General features: G+C 44.7%; 2 protein-coding genes across 2 annotated transcripts; both read right to left on the bottom strand.

Moving 5' to 3' along the window:
- Positions 1-7,333: 7,333 nt before the first annotated feature.
- On the bottom strand, positions 7,334-9,666 carry LOC138330529 (uncharacterized). Its single transcript, XM_069278125.1, has 2 exons — positions 8,880-9,666; positions 7,334-8,823 (listed from the first exon to the last, which is right to left on the bottom strand). Exons 1-2 carry the CDS (start codon positions 9,664-9,666, stop codon positions 7,334-7,336), a joined length of 2,277 nt encoding a protein of 758 aa, XP_069134226.1.
- A 222-nt stretch (positions 9,667-9,888) lies between these two features.
- Positions 9,889-13,649, bottom strand: LOC138330417 (uncharacterized). Its single transcript, XM_069278064.1, has 3 exons — positions 13,638-13,649; positions 11,961-12,816; positions 9,889-11,735 (listed from the first exon to the last, which is right to left on the bottom strand). The coding sequence occupies exons 1-3, from the start codon at positions 13,647-13,649 to the stop codon at positions 9,889-9,891; spliced, it is 2,715 nt and encodes a 904-aa protein (XP_069134165.1).
- Positions 13,650-14,454: the final 805 nt, after the last annotated feature.

Here is a 14,454-nt window from a genome sequence, read left to right as displayed (position 1 = left end):
ACTTTACGATCTTGTAGCTTCTGTTCCAACATGATCCCGTTATCCCGCGAGACGAAATTAACTTTGGCGAACATAGCTTTTGGTCTTTTGTATTGTATTAGCAATTCCCTCTTTGTTTTCATATAAGATAATAAACTTCAGCCATCCGCTTTCTGTCATGGTTTCAAGAATTATAGAATTGCATTATCATCTAGCCAGGTCTTCTTCCGTGTCATAATATATATATATATATTTTTTGGGGTTTTTGTTTTTGTTTTGTTAAATATTGGTGATGCAATTTATAGTTTCTTACAAGTGCCTTACATGTTTGAAAGATATTTTCTGAATAGCTTAGTACTAAGTAGAATCACTGTTAGCATTGATTCACAGGAGGTCCATATTAAAACGACGAATTAATTTGCTTGTGTTTTTTTATTGAGCCTGAAGGTTTTACCCAATACGTATTTTAGTGATATACCATAACTAGATAAGAAAAATCTTAACTCTTTTTTTCATGGAGAAGAACAAAATAAAAACGGAAAAGATAATATCATATATGCGGACTGAAAAGAAATGAAATGTGATCAATTTTCGGAATACAGAATTACGCATATTTGATAGGCTTAATCCACTGTTTGTAAACGTGATTACGGCTCGGATTAGTTAATAAAATGCAATAAAAAATCACAGTTGCAAACGTTGATAACATAATAAAATTTCTCGTACCGCGCATATTTATTTTGCAATGCATGAAAAGTGTCAGAGACAAAAAGGAAACAGAATAATTGAAAGGCGGTAAAATTTATAAAGAAACACCCAGGTCTTTTCATCATCCGGAATCTCCCGGGACGCTAAATGACAATAGCATTAGCATGGCAAAACTCAAAGGGTTCGGTAAAACGCTACAATTATACGTGACTTTTGCAATTCCGCTTTGAAATTAAGCTTCTAATTGATCATTATCGGCGAGGAAAATGGGGCTTCTTTTATCTCGCCGTAATCGCGTGTATTATCAGCACATGATTTCATTTGGATTCCAGCTAATGTTCGCTCCAGTGAGAATATCGCCTGTGATTTAGAATTGTTCTAGGAACTGTAACACCAGTTGAATTGTTTTATTTGGCACAGTCATACACTCGCGACTTTAGGGCGATAGCTGTGTTCATTTTGTCGTATACTTAAGTCTACGAAACAACATTTTGTCATACTCTGTGATTTCTATTTTTCAGTAGAGATATCTCACAGACACAATATTTAAGATTTTTTTTACTTTTTTTCGTTCAAATTCTGAAATTGCTATATGGTTTTGTTGCTGAACATCTGTAACAGCTAAATATGAGTGACAAATGGTGTAATCCCTACGAAAACCTTTAATTGGTTAAATGACATCTCTGGTCGTTTTGATGAAGGTCAAATATCCATAACATAACAAATTCCATCAATATATCCTTTCAGCTGGACAAAGTTGCTGACAAATACTCTGTCTACGTTTTTTAGAGCTAGTGTTCATCGCACACTTCCTGAAAAAGACGGTTTTTAATGCTTCGTCAAAATAGTAAGACTTAAAAGAAGGGAAAACTTACCAATTACGCTGACATTTCGTAATCCTTTCAAATAAAGGCGTTGAACAGTTTAAAACTAAAGAATCGCATTGAAATACATTTTTAAAAGCTTTCAACAAGAACTACTACATATAGCTCAAGGTTACAGGTAATTAAGGTATATAGCACATCTCACCACCGTTAATCTGGAATGGCTTAAAATCACTTGCAAAGGCAACGATTATCTCCTAAAATCGCCACCTTTTTGTTTTTCTTCTTCTTTTGAAGTAAACAGAAGGTCCTAGCTTTATATGAGTCAGATAGAATGCATTCTTCATTTATGATCGATGTACATTGAGAGCTTTTTAGAATTGCATGGTGACCAATTGAAACTAATTGGCGAAGCCTATAGCAGTGTTGAATTTTTTAAAGCTTTTGATTATAACGAACAACAGCTGTCTTGTAAAGTCAGGTAAATGCAATGTCATGCTTTCAATATACATGTAAAGACATGGGTTGTGCCTAGCAGTAGAATCCCACTAATAAATGCGTTAGACAGTTGTGGCGCCCTGCACGCGCTCTGAATTCATTTAGAGTTGGCCTTAGGAATCTTGATGTCCTAAATGAAATAGCCCTAATGTTCTAAATACAGTGAATATGACTCCGGGGAGCAGGCCGATTGCGTTAAGAGATCGGGGGCCAGAGACCTTTATTTAATGATGCCTAATGGATCGCTGTGTACGCGGCCTCGCCAGCGAATGTTCTCTTGGATAAAAGTGGACAAGTGTCGTCCTTATTTACATGTATATGGAAGCTGACCCAGTGACCAATAGTGCATCATGGCAATATCGATTGAAAATTATACATCCCAGTAAAATATAGACATTTGGGTGTTTTTTTTAGGAAAGTTGATAAAACACCATGTCATTTTTAAAATGTCGAATGGGGTGCTACTACCTCAAACGCCAAAAGCAACCTTGTTGTTTGGTGTTTTTTTTTGTTTTTTGTCTCTTTTTCTCTCTTCACGTAAGGTTTTGTGAACTTCTAAATCAAAGTTTAGATGAGCAGTTAAGACACAATGTCTCAGCGACAACTGATAAGAGAGGATCTGTTTCGGCATCATTTTCCTTATCATCGTTTTGAGAACCTAGCATAACAGTGAATTTGACATCCTTGTTAATATACAGATCCCATTTCGACGAAAGAATCCGAGAATATATTGTCGTTCATTTGTTCTATTTCTAATTTGCGTGGAATTTGGGTAAATGCCTCTTTTGAATTTACCAGGTTTGTATTGTTGTCTGAATAACATGTAATGGTCCTCGCAATATAATAATCATCCTCGATACTCCAGGGGTTCCGATCACTTACGATATCTACACCCCTGGACTATCTCATAGTAAAATTGGAGGCAACACAACCAAAACAGGTAATTTAGTCGTTTTATGTACATCAAAAGAGCCGTGTAACGGTACACTGTGGTTGGCTAGGTGGCTAAAGATCGTAAGTGATCGGAACCCCAGGAGTATCAAGGATGTATAGCAATGAAATATCTCAACTGGTTCATAAATCCTATGGTGTTTTTATCAGCAAAACATTGTAGTATAAACTGGTTGAAATTTTTATTTTCACTAGTTTAATGTCTTGATTAGGAAGCCTCTCTCCAGAAGCGTAGTAACAGCTCATTATCTATTTCGGGTTTACAGTACAATCGTTGCAAATTGGTTTGGTATTATTTTTCTCTTGTGTAATGTATTCCTAGAATTTAAGAATAATATAGCGCTAACCAAAAACATCGAAATGATTTCTGGAAAATTGGCAATGAAAATTACTGAAGCGACTGCGTAACTGGCATAACAACAGAAACGCATTTCTACAGCGATCCCAGCAATTCTATTATATTGTCCTAAGTGTTATCGGCATCGAACGTCCACTTCATTATACAAAGGAATCAAATCACCGAGACAAACCAGGAAACGCAACGTCCGTTTGTATTTATTGGCGAGTTAGCTATAGCCCACTTTCACTAGTTCTACCGCTATCAAATTTTGGTATTCACAGGGGCTTGACGTAGCCGAAATGGGTTCTCGTTGCAAAGGTATTTTGAGTACTGTAAGCATGCAAATTTTCGCGATTGCTTAATTTCGCAATTTTCATGCATAAAACTTGTACAAAATATAACACGCGGGGGAAATTCTCGCGTTCAAGCGACCTTCACGTAACTAGCGTAAATGTCCACGAATCCTTATGACCATATCTATGGTTACTCCCAAAACAGATGGGGCTGCATTACTGGACGTTATCTCCCTAACCGTGGCGATGCAATGTTTCAAAAGTGTTTCGTTCATGGTAGGATCGCGATGCGCGAGTATCTAAGGTGTCTAGATCGTTCAACCTTTGGGTATACTGCAGCCGTCAGGTGTTGGTCCACGATTTTAAGCGGGAGTTTCAGTTTTTCTCCACACAGAAAACCCCTGATAATTTTCTTGAGTAAGGGTGTATTTTATCAATCAAAAAGCACAAAAACAATGCTGTAGGTGCAGTTCATTACCCACCAACCATCATCTTTCTGTCGACCATCGTCTCTCATGACCCCGATTTTACCCCGTCTTCTGACAATGATATTGCTATGTATTACCGTTTCATTGTTCTTATTGTTCCTTATGTGTCCAGGACGGAAGCCTTAATTCCCTGTGTTTTGTCAAAGGTCAAACTAATCCCCACATCACAACTGTCCGGATTTAATCAAGTACCGTTCAAAAGAGCCACAACCAACATCCCAAGCAAGGCGTTGATAGAGTTGTGTGTGGTCTAGCAGTAAACCGCTGGACGTTTTCGGTCGAATATGGCATCAAATCAGGACAACTGCACGTAACATTGATATAGAGAATTGCATTTTTACTGACAGTGATTAAATATAGACTATAAATTGTTTCGAGTCAGACATGTCCGGATCCATACCAGAATAAGTATCGTTATCCTGTATCTGTACTGTACGATTCTACTGTACATATACAAGACGCACGTCAGTTTTGATGCTAACACGATACAGTGTTACATCTGAGTGGGTAGATGGATATGGCGCACGAATCAATTAAATCAACGCCAATTATTCCCTGTAAACATTGTTTCTCAAAATTTAATCACTACAAATGCATGCTATTTAGTATTTGAAATAAGGAAGCTAATTATCCCGAAATGTTCGATATGCAGAAAATTAAAGGGACGATCAGTTCTGCACTTAATGTACTAAACATGTATGCTATATCATCCTCATATCATTTTGTGTTGAGATAAAACGTAAATAAATTTGTGGAGAAGTTACATAACTCCCAACAGGTATATGTGTACCACAGGGATCTGAGAATAAGTAACAGATTATATAATCATGAACCCACCAGAGTGCCCTAAGACCATTTGTAGACGTTTTAGAGCTCAGAGCTCTAGATAAAACGATAAAAATCATACTCTACATGTTACTATATACGAGAACACAGGGATCTGAGAATTCATTACAGATTATATAATTATGGACCTACCAGAGTGCCCTAAGACCATTTTTAGACGTTTTAAAGCTCTAGATAAAAAACCCCGATAAAATCATACTCTACATGGTACTAGATTCCTACAGTTATGTGTAGGCGTGTAAGGTATAGTAACTGCGAAATCTTAGTTTATCTCTGGCGTCAACTACATACCAAAGACACATCGAAAAAGGGGGAAATTTGTACATCTATATATAGATTTTGCCGTTACTATTCAAACACATAAAATTGAAACTGTAAGAATTACTGGAATATAGCTATGGCTTTTAGCAAGGAAGGTCAACAAGTGGTAGTTCTAGATTAAAGCTATGGCTACCAGGCAAGAAAAGTCAACGAGTGGTAGATCTGGATTATAGCAATATCTACCTGGCAATGAAGGACAACGAGTGGTAGTTCTGGATTATAGCAATGGACGCCAGGCAAGAAAGGTCAACGAGTGGCAGTTCTGGATTATAGTAATGGCTGCCAGGCAAGAAAGGGACACAAGTAGTAGTTCCGGATTATAGCAATGGCTACCAGGCAAGAAAGGTCATCCAGTGTAAGTTCTCGATTATAGCTATGGCTACCAGGCAAGAACGGTCATCCTGGATTAAAACAATGACTACCTGTAACCAGGCTAGGAAGGTCAACGAGTGGTAGTTCTGGATCATAGCAACGACTACCTGGCACGAAAGGTCAACGAATGGTAGTCCTGGATTATAGTAATGGTTTTTAGGCAAGGAAGGTCATCCAGTGTAAGTTCTAAATTAATTATTATAGCTATGGCTACCAGGCAAGAACGGTCAACGAGTGATAGTTCTGGATTATAGCTATGGTTTTTAGGCAAAAAAGGTCATCCAGTGTAAGTTCTCAATTATAGCTATGGCTACCAGGCAAGAACGGTCAACGAGTGGCAGTTCTGGATTATAGCAACATATTGTATGGCTACCAAGCAAAGAAGGTCAACGAGTGGTAGTTCTGGATTAAAGCAATGACTACTAGGCAAAGGAAGTCATCCAGTTGTAGTTCTGGATTGTAGCTATGGCTACCAGACAATGAATGTCAACGAATGGTAGTTCTTGGTTATAACAATGGCTACCAGGCATGGGAGGGCATCCAGTAGTAGTTTTAAATTATAGCTTTGGTTACCAGGCAAGGAAGGGCATCCAGTTGTATTTCTGGATTGCAGCTATGGCTACCAGGCAAGGAATGTCAACGAGTGGTAGTTCTTGGTTATAGCAATGGCTACCAGGCAAGGGAAGGCATCCAGCTGAAGTTCTAAATTATAGCTTTGGTTACCAGGCAAGGGAGGGCATCCAGTTGTATTTCTGGATTGTAGCTATGGCTACCAGACAAGGAATGTCAACGAGTGGTAGTTCTTGGTTATAGCAATGGCTACCAGGCGATGGAGGTCAACGAGTGGTAGTTCTGGATTATAGCAATGACTACCAGGCAAGGAATGGGGCCGCGGTGGCTGAATGGTTCAGATATCCTGGTATATTACCACAAGCCCTTCACCTCTAGCATGTGGGTTCAAATCCTATTTGTGGCAGTTGCCGGGTACTTGCCGCTGATCGGTGGTTCTCCGGGTACTCCGGCTTTCCTCCGCCAACAAAACCTGGCACGTCCACACATGACCCTGGCTGTTAATAGGACGTTAAAATAATAAAACCAAACAAAGCAAGGTAAGTCAACAAGCGGTAGTTCTGGATTAGAGCAATGGCTATCAGCCATGGAACGTCGATATGTAAAAGATCTAGACTAGGCCTATGGCAAATATAACAACGAGTTAATGGTCTAATCTATAACTATGATATAATATAATGTATTGATAAAAAATCTAAATGTAATCCGGAAAAAAACATCTTCACAATTGGTTATCTATAAGTTTGGTTTATATGGTTAAGAATGGTCACGGGATAGCTAAATGTCCATTAACTGTTATATGTCAATTGCATGACCAGTGTCGGTCGCGTGCATGAACGTGCCCATCTTGTTAATAAGCTGATTGGTGGAACAATGGTACAGGGGCCAAGGTATTTTAAGGGGACATGAGACATATTTATCTTTTACACTAGATCCTAATAACGTACGCTGTTTAGATATACGCTGTTGTATACATGGAGACACTCCTTGGCTGTGTATTGATCCTGGTAATAGCAGAATTAGCTGGACGGTATTGCTTCTCATAGGCTATCAATAGAGAACGAATCGTAGAAACTATTCCGAAACCTTCTTTTTAACTTTTTTAGGCTTTCATTGTGATTGCCGGTAGCCAGGGAGGATTGGTTAGAGCGATGTTGCTGTTAGGGGTTTGGATGTGGTGGTGACTGGACAGGGGTTTGGATGTGGTGGTGACGGGACAGAGGTTTGGATGTGGTGTTGACGGGGCAGGGCTTTTGACGTGGTGGTGACTGGACAGAGGTTTGGATGTGGTGGTGACGGAGCAGAGGTTTGGATCTGGGTTGACTTGACAGGGATTTGGATGTGGTGGTGACGGGAAAGTAGTTTTGGATGTGGTGTTGACGGCAGAATTTTGGATGTGGTGGTGACAGAGCAGAGGTTTTGACGTTGTTGTGACGGAACAGGGGTTCGAATGTGGTGGTGACGGGAAAGGGGTTTGGGTGTGGTGGTGACTTGAGAGGGATTTGAATGTGGTGGTGACTTGACAAGGATTTGGATGTGATGGTGACGGGGCAAGGCTTTGGATGTGGTGGTGACGGGACAAGGGTTTGGATGTGGTGGTGACTGGACAGGGGTTTGGATGTGGTGGTGACGGGGCAAGGCTTTGAATGTAATGATGACGGGACAAGGGTTTGGATGTGGTGGTGACGGGGCAGGGATTTGGATGTGGTTGTGACGGGGCAGAAGTTTGGATGTAATGGTGACTGGACAGGGGTTTGGATGTGGTGGTGACGGGTCAGAGGTTTGGATGTGGTGGTGACGGGGCAGAAGTTTGGATGTAATGGTGACTGGACAGGGGTTTGGATGTGGTGGTGACGGGGCAGAGGTTTGGATGTGGTGGTAACGGGGCAGAGGTTTGGATGTGGTGGTGACGGGACAGAGGTTTGGATGTGGTGGTGACGGGGCAGAAGTTTGGATGTAATGATGACTGGACAGGGGTTTTGATGTGGTGGTGATGGGCAGGGTTTTGGATGTGGTGGTGACGGGCAGGTTTGGATGTGGTGGTGACGGGGCAGAAGTTTGGATGTAATGATGACTGGACAGGGGTTTTGATGTGGTGGTGACGGGGACAGAGGTTTGGATGTGGTGGTGACGGGGCAAAGGTTTGATGTGGTGGTGACGGGTCAGAGGTTTTGGATGTGGTGGTGACGGGTCAGAGGTTTGGATGTGGTGGTGACGGGACAGAGGTTTGGATGTGGTGGTGACGGACAGAGGTTTGGATGTGGTGGTGACGGGACAGAGGTTTGGATGTGTGGTGACTGGGGCAGGGGTTTGGATGTGGTGGTGACGGGACAGAGGTTTGGATGTGGTGGTGACGGGACAGAGGTTTGGATGTGGTGGTGACGGGACAGGGTTTGGATGTGGTGGTGACGGGTCAGGGGTTTGGATGTGGTGGTGACGGGTCAGGGGTTTTGGATGTGGTGGTGACGGGTCAGAGGTTTGGATGTGGTGGTGACGGGGCAGAAGTTTGGATGTATGGTGACTGGACAGGGGTTTGGATGTGGTGGTGATGGGGACAGGGTTTTGGATGTGGTGGTGACGGGTCAGAGGTTTGGATGTGGTGGTGACGGGACAGAGGTTTGGATGTGTGGTGACTGGACAGGGGTTTGGATGTGGTGGTGACGGGGCAGGGTTTGGATGTGGTGGTGACGGGACAGAGGTTTGGATGTGGTGGTGACGGGACAGAGGTTTGGATGTGGTGGTGACGGGGCAGAGGTTTGATGTGGTGGTGACGGGGCAGGGTTTGGATGTGGTGGTGACGGGTCAGAGGTTTGGATGTGGTGGTGACGGGGCAGAGGTTTGGATGTGGTGGTGACTGGACAGGGGTTTGGATGTGGTGGTGACTGGACAGGGGTTTGGATGTGGTGGTGACGGGACAGAGGTTTGGATGTGGTGGTGACGGGACAGAGGTTTGGATGTGGTGGTGACGGGGCAGGGTTTTGGATGTGGTGGTGACGGGTCAGGGGTTTGATGTGGTGGTGACGGGGCAGGGTTTGGATGTGGTGGTGATGGGTCAGGGGTTTGGATGTGGTGGTGACGGGACAGGGCTTTTGATGTGGTGGTAACGGGACAAATGTTTGGATGTGAAGGTGACGGAGCAGGGGTTCTGATGTGGTGGTGACGGGCAGGTGTTTGGATGTGGTGGTGACTGGACAGGGGTTCGGATGTGGTGGTGACGGGACAAGGGTTTGGATGTGGTGGTGACGGGCAGAGGGTTTGATGTGGTGGTGGTGACGGGCAGGGTTTGGATATGGTGGTGACGGGTCAGAGGTTTTGATGTGGTGGAGACTGGACAGGGGTTTGGATGTGATGGTGACGGAGCAAGGGTTTGGATGTGGTGGTGACTGGAAAGAGGGTTTGATTGTGGTGGTGACGGGACAGGGGTTTGGATGTGGTGGTGACGGGACAGGGGTTTGGATGTGGTGGTGACTGAACATGGGTTTGGATGTGAAGGTGACGGGTCAGAGGTTTGGGATGTGTTGGTGACGGGGCTGGGGTTTTGGATGTGGTGGTGACTGAACAAGGGTTTGGATGTGGTGTTGACGGGACAGGGTTTTGGATGTGGTGGTGACTTGGCAGGTGTTTGGATGTGGTGGTGACGGGGCAGAGGTTTGGATGTGGTGGTGACTTGACAGGGATTTGGATGTGGTGGTGACGGGTCAGGGGTTTGGATGTGGTGGTGATGGGTCAGGGGTTTGGATGTGGTGGTGACGGGACAGGGCTTTTGATGTGGTGGTAACGGGACAAATGTTTGGATGTGAAGGTGACGGAGCAGGGGTTCTGATGTGGTGGTGACGGGGCAGGTGTTTGGATGTGGTGGTGACTGGACAGGGGTTCGGATGTGGTGGTGACGGGACAAGGGTTTGGATGTGGTGGTGACGGGACAAGGGTTTGGATGTGGTGGTGACGAGACAAGGGTTTGGATGTGGTGGTGACGGGACAAGGGTTTGGATGTGGTGGTGACGGGACAGGGGTTTCGATGTGGTGGTGACTGGACAGGGGTTCGGATGTGGTGGTGACGGGACAAGGGTTTGGATGTGGTGGTGACGAGACAAGGGTTTGGATGTGGTGGTGACGAGACAAGGGTTTGGATGTGGTGGTGACGAGACAAGGGTTTGGATGTGGTGGTGACGGGACAGGGGTTTCGATGTGGTGGTGACTGGACAGGGGTTCGGATGTGGTGGTGACGGGACAAGGGTTTGGATGTGGTGGTGACGAGACAAGGGTTTGGATGTGGTGGTGACGAGACAAGGGTTTGGATGTGGTGGTGACGAGACAAGGGTTTGGATGTGGTGGTGACCAGACAAGGGTTTGGATGTGGTGGTGACGGGACAGGGGTTTGGATGTGGTGGTGACTGGACAGGGGTTCGGATGTGGTGGTGACGAGACAAGGGTTTGGATGTGGTGGTGACGGGACAAGGGTTTGGATGTGGTGGTGACTGGACAGGGGTTTGGATGTGGTGGTGACGGGACAGGGATTTGGATGTGGTGGTGACTGGACAAGGGTTTGGATGTGGTGGTGGTGACGGGACAAGGGTTTGGATGTGGTGGTGACGGGACAGGGGTTTTGATGTGGTGGTAACGGGACAAATGTTTGGATGTGAAGGTGACGGAGCAGGGGTTCTGTCATGGTGGTGACGGGGCAGGTGTTTGGATGTGGTGGTGACTGGATAGGGGTTCGGATGTGGTGGTGACGGGACAAGGGTTTGGATGTGGTGGTGACGGGACAAGGGTTTGGATGTGGTGGTGACGAGACAAGGGTTTGGATGTGGTGGTGAAGGGACAAGGGTTTGGATGTGGTGGTGACGGGACAGGGGTTTCGATGTGGTGGTGACTGGACAGGGGTTCGGATGTGGTGGTGACGGGACAAGGGTTTGGATGTGGTGGTGACGAGACAAGGGTTTGGATGTGGTGGTGACGAGACAAGGGTTTGGATGTGGTGGTGACCAGACAAGGGTTTGGATGTGGTGGTGACGGGACAGGGGTTTCGATGTGGTGGTGACTGGACAGGGGTTCGGATGTGGTATTGACGGGACAAGGGTTTGGATGTGGTGGTGACGAGGCAAGGGTTTGGATGTGGTGGTGACGAGACAAGGGTTTGGATGTGGTGGTGACGAGACAAGGGTTTGGATGTGGTGGTGACGAGACAAGGGTTTGGATGTGGTGGTGACGGGACAGGGGTTTGGATGTGGTGGTGACTGGACAGGGGTTCGGATGTGGTGGTGACGAGACAAGGGTTTGGATGTGGTGGTGACGGGACAAGGGTTTGGATGTGGTGGTGACTGGACAGGGGTTTGGATGTGGTGGTGACGGGACAGGGGTTTGGATGTGGTGGTGACGAGACAAGGGTTTGGATGTGGTGGTGACGAGACAAGGGTTTGGATGTGGTGGTGACGGGACAGGGGTTTGGATGTGGTGGTGACTGAACATGGGTTTGGATGTGAAGGTGACGGGTCAGAGGTTGGGATGTGTTGGTGACGGGGCTGGGGTTTGGATGTGGTGGTGACTGAACAAGGGTTTGGATGTGGTGTTGACGGGACAGGGTTTTGGATGTGGTGGTGACTTGGCAGGTGTTTGGATGTGGTGGTGACGGGGCAGAGGTTTGGATGTGGTGGTGACTTGACAGGGATTTGGATGTGGTGGTGACGGGTCAGGGGTTTGGATGTGGTGGTGATGGGTCAGGGGTTTGGATGTGGTGGTGACGGGACAGGGCTTTTGATGTGGTGGTAACGGGACAAATGTTTGGATGTGAAGGTGACGGAGCAGGGGTTCTGATGTGGTGGTGACGGGGCAGGTGTTTGGATGTGGTGGTGACTGGACAGGGGTTCGGATGTGGTGGTGACGGGACAAGGGTTTGGATGTGGTGGTGACGGGACAGGGGTTTGGATGTGGTGGTGACGAGACAAGGGTTTGGATGTGGTGGTGACGAGACAAGGGTTTGGATGTGGTGGTGACGGGACAGGGGTTTGGATGTGGTGGTGACTGGACAGGGGTTTGGATGTGGTGGTGACGAGACAAGGGTTTGGATGTGGTGGTGACGAGACAAGGGTTTGGATGTGGTGGTGACGAGACAAGGGTTTGGATGTGGTGGTGACGAGACAAGGGTTTGGATGTGGTGGTGACGGGACAGGGGTTTCGATGTGGTGGTGACTGGACAGGGGTTCGGATGTGGTGGTGACGGGACAAGGGTTTGGATGTGGTGGTGACGAGACAAGGGTTTGGATGTGGTGGTGACGAGACAAGGGTTTGGATGTGGTGGTAACGAGACAAGGGTTTGGATGTGGTGGTGACGAGACAAGGGTTTGGAATGTGGTGGTGACGGGACAGGGGTTTGGATGTGGTGGTGACTGGACAGGGGTTCGGATGTGGTGGTGACGAGACAAGGGTTTGGATGTGGTGGTGACGGGACAAGGGTTTGGATGTGGTGGTGACTGGACAGGGGTTTGGATGTGGTGGTGACGGGACAGGGATTTGGATGTGGTGGTGACTGGACAAGGGTTTGGATGTGGTGGTGACGGGACAAGGGTTTGGATGTGGTGGTGACAGAACAGATGTTTTTTGTTAAGGTGCTGTCGGTGTGGTCGGTGCTAATAGGTGAAAGGGATAACTATCAACAGTTGCGCTATAGTTGTCTGTGAAATGACCAATGAATCAATTTCTTAAATTGGTATAAATTCCTAGTTAACATACATTTAGTTGTTATTGATTCTCAGACCTAATAAGGATTGCATTCTAGGATAGGCCCTGAATCTAATAACTAAATCTCAGTTGCTTAAGTGATGTGGTGAAGATATTGCCAGTTCTTACGTTTTGTTTTGATAGTCACGGTTGATACAATGTATGTTTAAAAAATATATTAATTAGTATCCGATAATCGTGTATTTTGTATATAATGGGTTGGCTCCATACCAGGACGACTAGAATGTTTCCGATTCCTCAGACATGGTTTCGCATTAACGTTATTGCTAAAAATCCGTCTGATCAAAAAGATTACATAAACCCTTTTCAATAAATGCTGTGCTAAGCTTTAAATGAATTCTTATCTAAGTGTGGTAGAACAGCCTCTGTGTGTAATGAAAACATCCGTGGGTGCCACTGTATAAAATATTCAATGTAATTCCACTTCGTTATAAATGAGACTTCTCACAACACGGGCCGGGCGATCGTCTGCATCTGAATGAAGTCACAGAACGTGCCAAAATCCTGATTAACGAAAAAAAAAGCAAAATGATTTATCAAGTTGTAGTCTGCATCATCTTCAAAAGAGGGAAAGTAGATCTATTGAGCGTGTCTATCTCCGATACAGTAGTGAGAACTCTAAGAATTTCAATCAACTTATAAATGTCACTTTTGGAATTAAAAATAGAAATGAAAGAAGCAGTCCGTTTTGCAAGGCACCGTGAGATACGGTATCAACCATCGCCGATTTAAAGGTGGCTGAAGACGCATTAATCAAAACGATCATTCGGGGTAATCTAGATTTTTCGCTGGGTTTAACGACTAATGAAAAGTATATTAGCTATACATTACACGTTTGTTCAAATATGATTCTATATTCCCCTTTTGCTATTTAAATCTTGTTAGTGTGTTCTCAGTTTCTTACATATATTGCCTTTTGTCATGTAAATATAAGCGTTCGCGTGCTATTAGTTCCTTCTCCATTAGAGCCTACTGACGTCACAGTCTGTTTTGTCAATGTTTATACACGTTTTCAGATGTATTTCTGTATTCTACGTCATCGGGTTTAATCAAATAAACACGACATTAGTATAACATAGGCACACACTTTAAACGATGTACTTTAGTCATACGGTGCGGCATGGGGGCCTTCGGATTTACAGCAATTTTGAACAACAAAAAGGTACATGCAAACATGTACACACTCTAGTAGTTTTTTATAATGGACAAATAAAATATTCTAAGATATGGGATCTCTCCGTCTGACATGGCATTAATTTAGTTGTTTGTTTGAACGATCTATATATTTGTTTCGATTCACAGAGACCTGAACATTTATAAGTTGTAAAGTCTAGACATATTTTGGTATAATCTAGTGTCTATTGCTCATGTACGTTGTGGGGATCTACATTTGAAATAGGTAAAAGTATCTGTAAGTGTATTGTTCTATTAAAACAATATATGTTATATTACACGTAGTAAACCTTCATTTCATAGTATCCTCGTCATATCGGCCATGAAAGGGGGTTATGTGTGGACTCAACTGT

This window comes from Argopecten irradians, chromosome 1 (assembly GCF_041381155.1).
Source record: "Argopecten irradians isolate NY chromosome 1, Ai_NY, whole genome shotgun sequence".
NCBI lineage: Eukaryota > Metazoa > Mollusca > Bivalvia > Pectinida > Pectinidae > Argopecten > Argopecten irradians.
This window is presented reverse-complemented; position numbering and strand designations above follow the sequence as displayed.

Excerpts from the sequence above, each read along its gene's own strand:
- LOC138330529 (XM_069278125.1), bottom strand. The coding sequence starts at position 9,666 with ATGTTCAGTCACCACCACATCCAAACCCCTGTCCCGTCACCACCACAT. Across the intron at positions 8,824-8,879 it reads CACATCCAAACCTCTGTCCC|TCACCACACATCCAAACCTC; the intron begins GTCACCACCACA and ends ACCCCTGTCCAG.
- LOC138330417 (XM_069278064.1), bottom strand. Across the intron at positions 11,736-11,960 it reads CACATCCAAACATTTGTCCC|TCACCACCACATCCAAACCC; the intron begins GTTACCACCACA and ends ACCCTTGTTCAG.